General features: G+C 48.9%; 2 protein-coding genes across 3 annotated transcripts in view; both read right to left on the bottom strand.

The window, feature by feature from the left end:
- The window catches only part of angpt4 (angiopoietin 4), a 59613-nt gene that overhangs the window by 20533 nt on the left and 24903 nt on the right, over positions 1-14177 (bottom strand). The window lies entirely within an intron of this gene.
- On the bottom strand, positions 913-5100 carry LOC130208057 (cytochrome c oxidase subunit 6C-1-like). Of its 2 annotated transcripts, none has more exons than XM_056436940.1 (4): positions 5003-5100; positions 3497-3610; positions 3086-3218; positions 913-990 (listed from the first exon to the last, which is right to left on the bottom strand). In XM_056436940.1, the coding sequence occupies exons 2-3, from the start codon at positions 3599-3601 to the stop codon at positions 3093-3095; spliced, it is 231 nt and encodes a 76-aa protein (XP_056292915.1). In that variant the 5' UTR covers positions 3602-3610; positions 5003-5100; the 3' UTR covers positions 913-990; positions 3086-3092. The 2 variants fall into 2 exon arrangements, with proteins under 2 accessions (XP_056292915.1, XP_056292917.1); XM_056436942.1 differs by lacking the exon at positions 5003-5100 and adding an exon at positions 4122-4882.

Raw genomic sequence — 14177 nt, 5'->3', positions numbered from 1 at the left:
TCAGCGCCGTTTGAACCAGACCAGGAAGTGGAGGAGGAGGCGGGTCGGACAAAGGCTGCAGTTCACCAGCCCACGGCACGGGGGCGCCAGAGAGAGACACGCAGGCTGCAGTTCACCAGCCCAACGCACGGGGGCGCCAGAGACACACATGCTGCAGTTCACCAGCCCACGGCACGAGGCCAGAGAGACACGCAGGCTGCAGTTCACCAGCCCAACGCACGGGGAGCCAGAGAGACACGCAGGCTGCAGGCTGCACACCAGCCCACGGCACGGGGGCGCCAGAGACACACAGGCTGCAGTACACGAAGCCACGGCACGGGGCGCCAGAGTGGCACACAGGCTGCAGTAAACAGTCTGTAGTCATCACGTCAGTCAAAATATATATAAATTAAAAAAAATATATGTATAAATTTTTTTTTTTTTACACATGCATATATATATATTTATATTTACATACAAACACACATAAATATATATATATATACACACAACATAATCATACATAATAAAATATATATGTCGAGCACAGAACTGATGCTTGACATGGTGCAATACTAAAAAGACATTATTGAAATGTGTACCGTAAAACATGATAAAGTTAAAAGCAGCTGGTTATTAAAGTGTTGAGTGTGTATTTAGAGAAGAGGTGTATTCTGGCTATAACGGAGCCGATACCGGCCCGTAGGATCGATGACATCATACATGAACATTAGTGAAACATATGATGTAAACAAGCACCTGGATATTGCATTGTGTAGATAAAGAAATCACACAGTAGCTATTATATAATGTTAATATGCTGCATGAATTAAAAACTACCTTCAGCTTTACCAGTTAAGGAACATACAACAGTGATAAAATTATTATGACATCATTATGACATCACCAGGCACCAGTAATAACTCACGAGCGTTTACAGTAATAATATTTTATTCAGAGGAACCAAACAGACTTCATCCTCGGACAGGAAGCGGCGACGGGGACGAAGAGCTGCAGGAAGACGGCAAAAACAACACGTTAGACACCAACCAGAGGTTTGATGCTGCATTCAGGAACACTCGGAAAAAATACTGGAGGATCTCTAAAGGGACTTTACCTTGAAAATACAGAGAGGAAATAGCTGCAATAAGAGTCTACTGTAGATTCACTTCACAAGCACAACATGTATATCAAATATACAGGACTGTCTCAGAAAATTAGAATATTGTGATAAAGTTCTTTATTTTCTGTAATGCAATTAAAAAAACAAAAATGTCATGCATTCTGGATTCATTACAAATCAACTGAAATATTGCAAGCCTTTTATTCTTTTAATATTGCTGATTATGGCTTACAGCTTAAGAAAACTCTAAAATCCTATCTCATAAAATTTGAATATTTCCTCAGACCAAGTAAAAAAAAAGATTTATAACAGCAAAACAAAATCAAACATTTGAAAATGTCCATTAATGCACTCAGTACTTGGTTGGGAATCCTTTTGCACGGATTACTGCATCAATGCGGCGTGGCATGGAGGCAATCAGCCTGTGGCATTGCTGAGGGTTTATGGATGCCCAGGATGCTTCAATAGCGACCTTTAGCTCATTTGCATTGTTGGGTCTGGTGTCTTTCAGCTTCTTCTTCATAATACCCCACAAATTCTCTATGGAGTTCAGGTCAGGAATTGGCAGGCCAATCGAGGACAGTAATGCCATGGTCAGTACACCAGTTACTGGTGGTTTTGGCACTGTGGGCAGGTGCCAGATCATGCTGGAAAATGAAATCCTCATCTCCATAGAGCTTTTCAGCAGGCGGAAGCATGTAGTGCTCTAAAATCTCTTGGTACACAGCTGCATTTACTCTGGACTTGATGAAACACAGTGGACCAACACCAGCAGCTGACATGGCTCCCCAAACCATCACTGACTGTGGGAACTTCACACTGGATTTCAAGCAACTTGGATTTTGTGCCTCTCAGCCTTTCTCCAGACTCTGGCGCCTTGACTTCCAAATGAAATACAACACTTGCTTTCGTCTGAAAAGAGGACTTTGGACCACTCTGCAACTGTCCAGTGCTTCTTTTCCATAGCCCAAGTCAGACGCTTCTTCCGTTGTCTTGAGTTCAGAAGTGGCTTGACCATGGGAATACGGCTATTGTAGCCCATTTGCGGACACGTCTGTGAACAGTGGCTTTTGATACCTGGACTCCAGCTTCAGTCCACTGTCTTTGAAGCTCCCCAAATTCTGGGCGACTCTTCTTCACAATGCTGTTAAGGCTGCGGTCATCTCTCTTGGTTGTGCAGCGTTTCCTGCCACATTTCCCTTCCAACAGACTTTTGTGGATGTGCTTTGAAACTGCACTCTGTGAACAGCTTGCTCTTTGAGAAACTTCTTGTGTCTTACCCTCCTGATGGAGGGTGTCAATGATGGTCCTCTGGACAGCAGTCAGATCAGCAGTCTTCCCCATACTTGTGATTTAGTTTACTGAACCAAGCTGAGTGTTTTCAAGGCTCAGGAAACCCTTGCAGGTGTTTCGAGTTAATTAGACGATTCAAGTGATTTGTTTAATACCCTACTAGTATACTTTTTCATGATATTCTAATATTTAGAGATAGGATATTTGAGTTTTCTTAAGCTGTAAGCCATAATCAGCAATATTAAAAGAATAAAAGGCTTGCAATATTTCAGTTGATTTGTAATGAATCCAGAATGCATGACATTTGTTTTTTTAATTGCATTACAGAAAATAAAGAACTTTATCACAATATTCTAATTTTCTGAGACAGTCCTGTATATATATATATATTTTTTTAAGTATATATAAAAAATATATATATATATATTTTAATTATATATAAGAAATGTATATATATATATAAAAATATATATTCAAATCTATAATAGATAAAAGAATAATTAAATATATTCATATATAAATATTATTTATTTTATTATTAAAAAATGTATATAAATATGTAATTTTGTTCTTATATATATATTTTTTAAATTATTATTATTAAATATATATCTTTAAAATATATATATAAAATATATAGTAACAAAATAATATATATATATATATTCCGGTGTCCATGAGGCAACTCACGCAGGCTTTACTCCCCAGATGGCCGCACGCTCTGGAAGACGCCGGCCTCCTTCATGGCGTTGAACTCCTTGGTGGCGTCGTAATGCTTGTAGAAGTCGGCGTAGGCCTGTTTCCTGGGCTCCGTCACTGCGTACTGAGGAGGAACCACACCGCCGGCTGAATATGATTATTCATGAGAGACCAGAGCTTCGTATTCTGGACGGTTGAATCAACAACGTTTTCATGAGCTTCTGGTATTTTATTCTGAAAGTCTGGCGAGACGTCGGCCAACAGGAAGTGGGACAGAGTTTAATTTACTGATTTCATTAACGTAAACACACAAAAGGCAAAAAGTAACTTGAACAAAAACACAGTTTACTAAAAGATAAATGGAAATGTGGTTTCTCAGAAATATAAAACCGTGAGCCTCACCTTGAAAGCGATGGCGGTCACCAGCGACAGGGCGAAGGCGACGGGCAGGTGGAACCTCAGGCGCTTGCTCAGCAGCCGCCTCATCACCGGCTTGGCCAGCTGCATGACGATCACCTGGCGACCACACAGACGCGCCGGAAGGGAATTAAAGGTCGCTCAGAAAGAGACGCACGAGGTCCAGTTACTGATTTTAATATTTAGATGTTTTGACAGGACTATGTTTTAAACTCTAGTTCCAGTTCTTCAGCATCTGCTACAAGTTACAAGTCTTTTATTGTCAGAAGCACAGAATGACACAGGGTCAGACTGGGCACCACATAACAACTACCATAGCATAACATAGCAAACATAATATAATTGGAGGACTAGAGGACCAGGACACTAAACCCAGGAGACTAGAGGACTAGAGGACCAAGAGACTAGAGGACAAAGGAGACTAGAGGACCAAGAGACTAGAGGACCAAGGGACTAGAGGACCAGGAGACTAGAGGACTAGAGGACCAAGAGACTAGAGGACCAGACGACTAGAGGACAAAGGAGACTAGAGGACTAGAGGACCAGAGGACTAGAGGACCAGAGGACTAGGGGCAGCACGGTGGCTCAGTGGTTAGCTCTGTCGCCTCACAGCAAGAAGGCCCTGGGTTCGAATCCCGGTCGTTCCAGGTCCTTTCTGTGTGGAGCGTGTTCTCCTCGTGTTCTCCTCGTGTTCTCCTCGTGTCTGCGTGGGTTTCCTCCGGTTCCCCCCACCACCATAAAGACATGCACCGCAGCCTCACGCCGGTTCGTATGGATGTGAATGAATGTTGGTGGTGGGGGAGGGGCCTTAGGCGCTGATTGGGGGAGGGGCCGTAGGCGCTGATTGGCTGCCACGCTTCCGTCAGGGCAGCTGTGGCTCCTGATGGAGCTCCACCACCGGGATGACTGTGTGTGTGTGTGTGACTACTGGACTCTGGACTGTAAAGAGACTTCGGGTGACTTGAGAAGCGCTATATAAAATAAATGATTATTATTATTACTAGAGGCCCAGACCACCATGGGACTAGTGGACATGGGGACCAGAGGAGCAGGGGCCGCGTGTCCTCTGGAGACGATGGTGTGACCTCTGAGTGACAAGGACACGTGACATGTGCCACATTGTGCTGTTACACTTCGTGTCCTCCATCATCATCATCATCATCAGCTGCAGGTGAAGCTAACCGGTGTCGCTCAGTTCAAAGAATGCAGTTCATTGACATTAAGAAGCTTCTTCTCTTCGTGCTTTACATTATTTTTACTCTCTGATAAACATCAGAAGAGAACGTCGCTAATATAATATTACATACATTATATTTAAAGAACAGAATAGCTTATCAGTGAGATTAGCTTCCTTTAGCATGTAGCTCACGGTAGTTCGTGACAGCTACGTAAACGCTATTTTAAACATAGTTACAGATACAAATTAAAACACACATCACCTGTTGATGTACAAGTACACACGTGTAAAGAGCAGTTAAAGAGAATACTCACAGATTTGGACTCACGACCTTCACAGAAACACACTTCAACTGAGATTCTGGACCGGAATCGGAAGTGCGTTTGTTTCTCGAGAACCCGGAGGGACAAAATTAAGCACCGCGAAAACGCGAAGTCAGAGGAAGTGACGTCATGGACACCGAAGAAGAAACAACAGTTAAAACATAAACTATATTATATTTATTTACAGTAATGTGCTTATAATATGAAATAAAAACACCGTTATCATCCTAACCTTTGATAATACATAATAATGAATGTATTGATACATTAATTAATTTTATATAACCGTAAACAGTATTTGTGAGTTATTCGTTAAGTTGTAGGGTGCAATATATTTATATATATATATATAAATATGTATTAATATTTATAATATATATACACAGACTGTGGTGAAGACAACCAAATGTTGTAGTAACACAGTCTGGCCACCAGAGGCAGAGCGACACGGGGCGCTCTTAGACCAGTTGTTTGGTTGCGTAAATGTGGAACAGATCCTCTCACTACTTATTAATACAGTTTGTATCGTTTTTTTACAGCAACTGCTAAATACACATATTCAGATTGAGATTCTCTATTTATCCCTAGATGAAGAAATGTTTCATACAATGGAAATAGTATCTGATTTAACTATTAATGCACACCAATGTGCATATCCTAATACCAATAAAAGAGTAAAACAGGTTTATCTGTAACATTAAAGGAACTCACCTGAAAACACATTTTATTTTATTTTTCATTATTTTTCCTTTTTTTATCATTTCAAGTTTTGACTTAAACCCGTGACCAATTGTATTATACATATTTTTCAATATAGATAAAAAAATATTACACATTTCTATTTCATATTTATCATAAAAACACATGTTCCGTCTTTATTGACATATTTTATTGTACAAAATGCTGAAGCCTCTTTAGAGCTGAATAAAAACCTGAAAACAGAACAAACAACGAGAGCGAACGGGAAACAGGAAACTCCACCTTCTGTTCCATAATGTGCATTAAGCAAGAACTTCTGTTTATTGAGTTTAAACTGAGCGCAGAATGCTTTAGGATCAACATATATATATATATATATATATAATAATAATAATAATAATCATTTATTTTATATAGCGCTTCTCTAGACACTCGAAGTCGCTTTACAGTCCAGAGTCCAGTAGTCATACACACACAGTCATACCGGTGGTGGTAAGCTACATCAGTAGCCACAGCTGCCCTGGGGCAGACTGACGGAAGCGTGGCAGCCAATCAGCGCCACGGCCCTCGACCACCACCAACATTCATTCACATCCATACGAACCGGGGTGAGGCTGCGGTGCATGTCTTTATGATGGTGGGGGAAACCGGAGGACCCGGAGTAAACCCACGCAGACACGAGGAGAACATGCAAACTCCACACAGAAAGGACCTGGAACGACCGGGACTCGAACCCAGGGCCTTCTTGCTGTGAGGCGACAGTGCTAACCACTGAGCCACCGTGCTATACACACACATCTGTATAGCTATTAGTTTTTATATTGTGACAGACGATCAACATTAAAATATCCGAGTTATGAATATCTGTTCATATTTCTCAGAGTCGTGCCATCATGGAGGTGGAGGGAGTAGTTAGAAGTCGTAGGGTCGTACCATCATGGCGGTGGAGGGGAGTAGTTAGAAGTCGTAGGGTTGTACCATCATGGCGGTGGAGGGAGTAGTTAGAAGTCGTAGGGTCGTGCCATCATGGAGGTGGAGGGAGTAGTTAGAAGTCGTAGGGTCGTACCATCATGGCGGTGGAGGGGAGTAGTTAGAAGTCGTAGGGTCGTACCATCATGGCGGTGGAGGGGAGTAGTTAGAAGTCGTAGGGTCGTACCATCATGGCGGTGGAGTGGAGTAGTTAGAAGTCGTAGGGTCGTACCATCATGGCGGTGGAGGGGAGTAGTTAGAAGTCGTAGGGTCGTACCATCATGGCGGTGGAGCGGAGTAGTTAGAAGTCGAGGGTGTACCATCATGGCGGTGGAGGGAGTAGTTAGAAGTCGAGGTCGTACCATCATGGCGGTGGAGGGAGTAGTTAGAAGTCGAGGGTCGTACCATCATGGCGGTGGAGGGAGTAGTTAGAAGTCGAGGGTCGTACCATCATGGCGGTGGAGGGAGTAGTTAGAAGTCGAGGGTCGTGCCATCATGGGGGTGGAGGGAGTAGTTAGAAGTCGTAGGGTCGTACCATCATGGCGGTGGAGGGAGTAGTTAGAAGTCGTAGGGTCGTACCATCATGGCGGTGGAGGGAGTAGTTAGAAGTCGTAGGGTCGTACCATCATGGCGGTGGAGGGGAGTAGTTAGAAGTCGTAGGGTCGTACCATCATGGCGGTGGAGGAGTAGTTAGAAGTCGTAGGGTCGTACCATCATGGCGGTGGAGGGGAGTAGTTAGAAGTCGTAGGGTCGTACCATCATGGCGGTGGAGTGGAGTAGTTAGAAGTCGTAGGGTCGTACCATCATGGCGGTGGAGGGGAGTAGTTAGAAGTCGTAGGGTCGTACCATCATGGCGGTGGAGGGGAGTAGTTAGAAGTCGTAGGGTCGTACCATCATGGCGGTGGAGGGGAGTAGTTAGAAGTCGAGGGTCGTACCATCATGGCGGTGGAGGGAGTAGTTAGAAGTCGAGGGTCGTACCATCATGGCGGTGGAGGGAGTAGTTAGAAGTCGAGGTCGTACCATCATGGCGGTGGAGGGGAGTAGTTAGAAGTCGTAGGGTCGTACCATCATGGCGGTGGAGGGGAGTAGTTAGAAGTCGTAGGGTCGTACCATCATGGCGGTGGAGCGGAGTAGTTAGAAGTCGAGGGTCGTACCATCATGGCGGTGGAGGAGTAGAAGAAGTCGAGGGTCGTACCATCATGGCGGTGGAGGAGACCATCATGGCGGTGGAGGCGGAGGGGAGTAGCTGGGGCCCTGAAGTGGTGCCACTTGATGCCGCTGAGCTTCCTGTGGCCGCGCTGTAATAAATGCCGTTGAGGTTGGAGAAGCCGCAGGCCGAACCACCAACCTGCAGGAGGAGAACGCCGTCATCTCTGATGTCTGATCCAGAAACAGGTCAGTGAACGCCCCGCTGGTGAATCCAGAAGCCTGAATCTGAAGCTTTGAGTTGTGGCCATCATGTTTTTGTTTGCAGCCAGTGAACAGGAAGTGACCATATATGGACTGAGGAGGAGTCACAGAGACCTGTCCATCACCCTGTAGCCCCGCCCTAAAGCATAGCCTGCTTTATGGTCTGTTTGACTCTAAATGACCATAAAGTACGATGAGAAGAGGAGGCAGGAGATGAGACAAGGGAGGAGGGACCTTACCTCCAGTGAGCATCAGAGCACACTTGCAGTGGTCACAGTTGTCGTGGTCCTGGTCCCGGGTGCTGAACCCGGTCCCCTGGGGCCCCAGGCTGCTCGGCCTCCCTGCTGCTCTGAGGTACTACCTGAGGGAAGGAGACAAGGTGACGACCTGCAGGGGAACTCTAGACCTCTGAGGTACTACCTGAGGGAAGGAGGCAAGGTGACGACCTGCAGGGGAACTCTAGACCTCTGAGGTACAACCTGAGGGAAGGAGACAAGGTGACGACCTGCAGGGGAACTCTAGACCTCTGAGGTACTACCTGAGGGAAGGAGGCAAGGTGACGACCTGCAGGGGAACTCTAGACCTCTGAGGTACAACATGAGGGAAGGAGGCAAGGTGACGACCTGCAGGGGAACTCTGCAGGTCGATCCATCAGGCAGATAGGATCTATGCCGTCTCATGGGGTCATCGCCTGAGACGTCATGGGGTCCTGGGCCTGATGGATCGCCTGGGTGGAATTCCTGCTCATCACTACGCCACTGTCCTGTTGAGACTCCGCCCACTCCTCCTCCCCACCGCCATCTGCCTGATGGATCGTGGAGGTCTCCATCGTGGAATATGCCTACTATGAACTATTCATACACTCTGTCATATTCATTGAATGTATTTTAACTCTAAATCTGTCCCTCTGGTCACATGACATCTATTGCATCTGTCCATCCTAGGAGAGGGATCCTCCTCTGTTGCTCTCCTCCAGGTTTCTTCCCTTTTTTTCCCCCTGAAGGGTTATTTGGGAGTTTTTCCTGGTCCGATGTGAGGTTTTGGGGCAGGGATGTCTATGTGTACAGATTGTAAAGCACTCCGAGACAAATTTGTAATTTGTGAAATTGGGCTATACAAATAAACTGAATTGAATTGAATTGAATTGAGGTACTACCTGAGGGAAGGAGGCAAGGTGACGACCTGCAGGGGAACTCTAGACCTCTGAGGTACAACCTGAGGGAAGGAGGCAAGGTGACGACCTGCAGGGGAACTCTAGACCTCTGAGGTACTACCTGAGGGAAGGAGACAAGGTGACGACCTGCAGGGGAACTCTAGACCTCTGAGGTACAACATGAGGGAAGGAGGCAAGGTGATGACCTGCAGGGGAACTCTAGACCTCTGAGGTACAACATGAGGGAAGGCGGCAAGGTGACGACCTGCAGGGGAACTCTAGACCTCTGAGGTACTACCTGAGGGAAGGAGACAAGGTGACGACCTGCAGGGGAACTCTAGACCTCTGAGGTACTACCTGAGGGAAGGAGGCAAGGTGACGACCTGCAGGGGAACTCTAGACCTCTGAGGTACAACCTGAGGGAAGGAGGCAAGGTGACGACCTGCAGGGGAACTCTAGACCTCTGAGGGAAGGAGACAAGGTGACGACCTGCAGGGGAACTCTAGACCTCTGAGGTACAACATGAGGGAAGGAGGCAAGGTGACGACCTGCAGTGGAACTCTAGACCTCTGAGGTACTACCTGAGGGAAGGAGGCAAGGTGACGACCTGCAGGGGAACTCTAGACCTCTGAGGTACTACCTGAGGGAAGGAGGCAAGGTGACGACCTGCAGGGGAACTCTAGACCTCTGAGGTACAACATGAGGGAAGGAGGCAAGGTGACGACCTGCAGGGGAACTCTAGACCTCTGAGGTACTACCTGAGGGAAGGAGGCAAGGTGACGACCTGCAGGGGAACTCTAGACCTCTGAGGTACTACCTGAGGGAAGGAGGCAAGGTGATGACCTGCAGGGGAACTCTAGACCTCTGAGGTACAACATGAGGGAAGGAGGCAAGGTGACGACCTGCAGGGGAACTCTAGACCTCTGAGGTACTACCTGAGGGAAGGAGGCAAGGTGACGACCTGCAGGGGAACTCTAGACCTCTGAGGTACAACATGAGGGAAGGAGGCAAGGTGACGACCTGCAAGGGAAGTCTAGACCTCTGAGGTACTACCTGAGGGAAGGAGGCAAGGTGACGACCTGCAGGGGAACTCTAGACCTCTGAGGTACTACCTGAGGGAAGGAGGCAAGGTGACGACCTGCAGGGGAACTCTAGACCTCTGAGGTACAACCTGAGGGAAGGAGGCAAGGTGACGACCTGCAGGGGAACTCTAGACCTCTGAGGGAAGGAGACAAGGTGACGACCTGCAGGGGAACTCTAGACCTCTGAGGTACAACATGAGGGAAGGAGGCAAGGTGACGACCTGCAGTGGAACTCTAGACCTCTGAGGTACTACCTGAGGGAAGGAGGCAAGGTGACGACCTGCAGGGAACTCTAGACCTCTGAGGTACTACCTGAGGGAAGGAGGCAAGGTGACGACCTGCAGGGGAACTCTAGACCTCTGAGGTACAACATGAGGGAAGGAGGCAAGGTGACGACCTGCAGGGGAACTCTAGACCTCTGAGGTACTACCTGAGGGAAGGAGGCAAGGTGACGACCTGCAGGGGAACTCTAGACCTCTGAGGTACTACCTGAGGGAAGGAGGCAAGGTGATGACCTGCAGGGGAACTCTAGACCTCTGAGGTACAACATGAGGGAAGGAGGCAAGGTGACGACCTGCAGGGGAACTCTAGACCTCTGAGGTACTACCTGAGGGAAGGAGGCAAGGTGACGACCTGCAGGGGAACTCTAGAACTCTGAGGTACAACCTTAGGGAAGGAGGCAAGGTGACGACCTGCAGGGGAACTCTAGACCTCTGAGGTACTACCTGAGGGAAGGAGGCAAGGTGACGACCTGCAGGGGAACTCTAGACCTCTGAGGTACAACATGAGGGAAGGAGGCAAGGTGACGACCTGCAGGGGAACTCTAGACCTCTGAGGTACTACCTGAGGGAAGGAGGCAAGGTGACGACCTGCAGGGGAACTCTAGACCTCTGAGGTACTACCTGAGGGAAGGAGGCAAGGTGACGACCTGCAGGGGAACTCTAGACCTCTGAGGTATAACCTGAGGGAAGGAGGCAAGGTGATGACCTGCAGGGGAACTCTAGACCTCTGAGGTACAACATGAGGGAAGGAGGCAAGGTGACGACCTGCAAGGGAACTCTAGACCTCTGAGGTACTACCTGAGGGAAGGAGGCAAGGTGACGACCTGCAGGGGAACTCTAGACCTCTGAGGTACAACCTTAGGGAAGGAGGCAAGGTGACGACCTGCAGGGGAACTCTAGACCTCTGAGGTACAACATGAGGGAAGGAGGCAAGGTGACGACCTGCAAGGGAACTCTAGACCTCTGAGGTACTACCTGAGGGAAGGAGACAAGGTGACGACCTGCAGGGGAACTCTAGACCTCTGAGGTACAACCTGAGGGAAGGAGGCAAGGTGACGACCTGCAGGGGAACTCTAGACCTCTGAGGTACAACATGAGGGAAGGAGGCAAGGTGACGACCTGCAGGAACTCTAGACCTCTGAGGTACTACCTGAGGGAAGGAGACAAGGTGACGACCTGCAGGGGAACTCTAGACCTCTGAGGTACTACCTGAGGGAAGGAGGCAAGGTGACGACCTGCAGGGGAACTCTAGACCTCTGAGGTACAACATGAGGAAGGAGGCAAGGTGACGACCTGCAGGGGAACTCTAGACCTCTGAGGTACTACCTGAGGGAAGGAGGCAAGGTGACGACCTGCAGGGGAACTCTAGACCTCTGAGGTACTACCTGAGGGAAGGAGGCAAGGTGACGACCTGCAGGGGAACTCTAGACCTCTGAGGTATAACCTGAGGGAAGGAGGCAAGGTGATGACCTGCAGGGGAACTCTAGACCTCTGAGGTACAACATGAGGGAAGGAGGCAAGGTGACGACCTGCAAGGGAACTCTAGACCTCTGAGGTACTACCTGAGGGAAGGAGGCAAGGAGACGACCTGCAGGGGAACTCTAGACCTCTGAGGTACAACATGAGGGAAGGAGGCAAGGTGACGACCTGCAAGGGAACTCTAGACCTCTGAGGTACTACCTGAGGGAAGGAGGCAAGGAGACGACCTGCAGGGGAACTCTAGACCTCTGAGGTACAACCTTAGGGAAGGAGACAAGGTGACGACCTGCAGGGGAACTCTAGACCTCTGAGGTACTACCTGAGGGAAGGAGGCAAGGTGACGACCTGCAGGGGAACTCTAGACCTCTGAGGTACAACATGAGGGAAGGAGGCAAGGTGACGACCTGCAAGGGAACTCTAGACCTCTGAGGTACAACATGAGGGAAGGAGGCAAGGTGACGACCTGCAGGGGAACCCTAGACCTCTGAGGTACTGCCTGAGGGAAGGAGGCAAGGTGACGACCTGCAGGGGAACTCTAGACCTCTGAGGTACTACCTGAGGGAAGGAGGCAAGGTGACGACCTGCAGGGGAACTCTAGAACTCTGAGGTACAACCTTAGGGAAGGAGGCAAGGTGACGACCTGCAGGGGAACTCTAGACCTCTGAGGTACTACCTGAGGGAAGGAGGCAAGGTGACGACCTGCAGGGGAACTCTAGACCTCTGAGGTACAACATGAGGGAAGGAGGCAAGGTGACGACCTGCAGGGGAACTCTAGACCTCTGAGGTACTACCTGAGGGAAGGAGGCAAGGTGACGACCTGCAGGGGAACTCTAGACCTCTGAGGTACAACATGAGGAAGGAGACAAGGTGACGACCTGCAGGGGAACTCTAGACCTCTGAGGTACTACCTGAGGGAAGGAGGCAAGGTGACGACCTGCAGGGGAACTCTAGACCTCTGAGGTACAACATGAGGGAAGGAGGCAAGGTGACGACCTGCAAGGGAACTCTAGACCTCTGAGGTACAACATGAGGGAAGGAGGCAAGGTGACGACCTGCAGGGGAACTCTAGACCTCTGAGGTACTGCCTGAGGGAAGGAGGCAAGGTGACGACCTGCAGGGGAACTCTAGACCTCTGAGGTACTACCTGAGGGAAGGAGGCAAGGTGACGACCTGCAGGGGAACTCTAGACCTCTGAGGTACTACCTGAGGGAAGGAGGCAAGGTGACGACCTGCAGGGGAACTCTAGACCTCTGAGGTACAACATGAGGGAAGGAGGCAAGGTGACGACCTGCAGGGGAACTCTAGACCTCTGAGGTACAACCTTAGGGAAGAAGGCAAGGTGACGACCTGCAGGGGAACTCTAGACCTCTGAGGTACAACATGAGGGAAGGAGGCAAGGTGACGACCTGCAAGGGAACTCTAGACCTCTGAGGTACTACCTGAGGGAAGGAGGCAAGGTGACGACCTGCAGTGGAACTCTAGACCTCTGAGGTACTACCTGAGGGAAGGAGGCAAGGTGACGACCTGCAGGGGAACTCTAGACCTCTGAGGTACAACCTGAGGGAAGGAGGCAAGGTGACGACCTGCAGGGGAACTCTAGACCTCTGAGGTACAACATGAGGGAAGGAGGCAAGGTGACGACCTGCAAGGGAACTCTAGACCTCTGAGGTACTACCTGAGGGAAGGAGGCAAGGTGACGACCTGCAGGGGAACTCTAGACCTCTGAGGTACTACCTGAGGGAAGGAGGCAAGGTGACGACCTGCAGGGGAACTCTAGACCTCTGAGGTACAACCTGAGGGAAGGAGGCAAGGTGACGACCTGCAGGGGAACTCTAGACCTCTGAGGTACAACATGAGGGAAGGAGGCAAGGTGACGACCTGCAAGGGAAGTCTAGACCTCTGAGGTACTACCTGAGGGAAGGAGGCAAGGTGACGACCTGCAGGGGAACTCTAGACCTCTGAGGTACTACCTGAGGGAAGGAGGCAAGGTGACGACCTGCAGGGGAACTCTAGACCTCTGAGGTACTGCCTGAGGGAAGGAGGCAAGGTGACTACCTTCAGGGGAACTCTAGACCTCTGAGGTACTACCTGAG

Source organism: Pseudoliparis swirei, chromosome 18 (genome assembly GCF_029220125.1).
Source record: "Pseudoliparis swirei isolate HS2019 ecotype Mariana Trench chromosome 18, NWPU_hadal_v1, whole genome shotgun sequence".
In the NCBI taxonomy this organism is placed as follows: domain Eukaryota; kingdom Metazoa; phylum Chordata; class Actinopteri; order Perciformes; family Liparidae; genus Pseudoliparis; species Pseudoliparis swirei.
The sequence above is the reverse complement of the archived record's forward strand: the minus strand, read 5'-3'. Positions and strand labels throughout refer to the sequence as shown.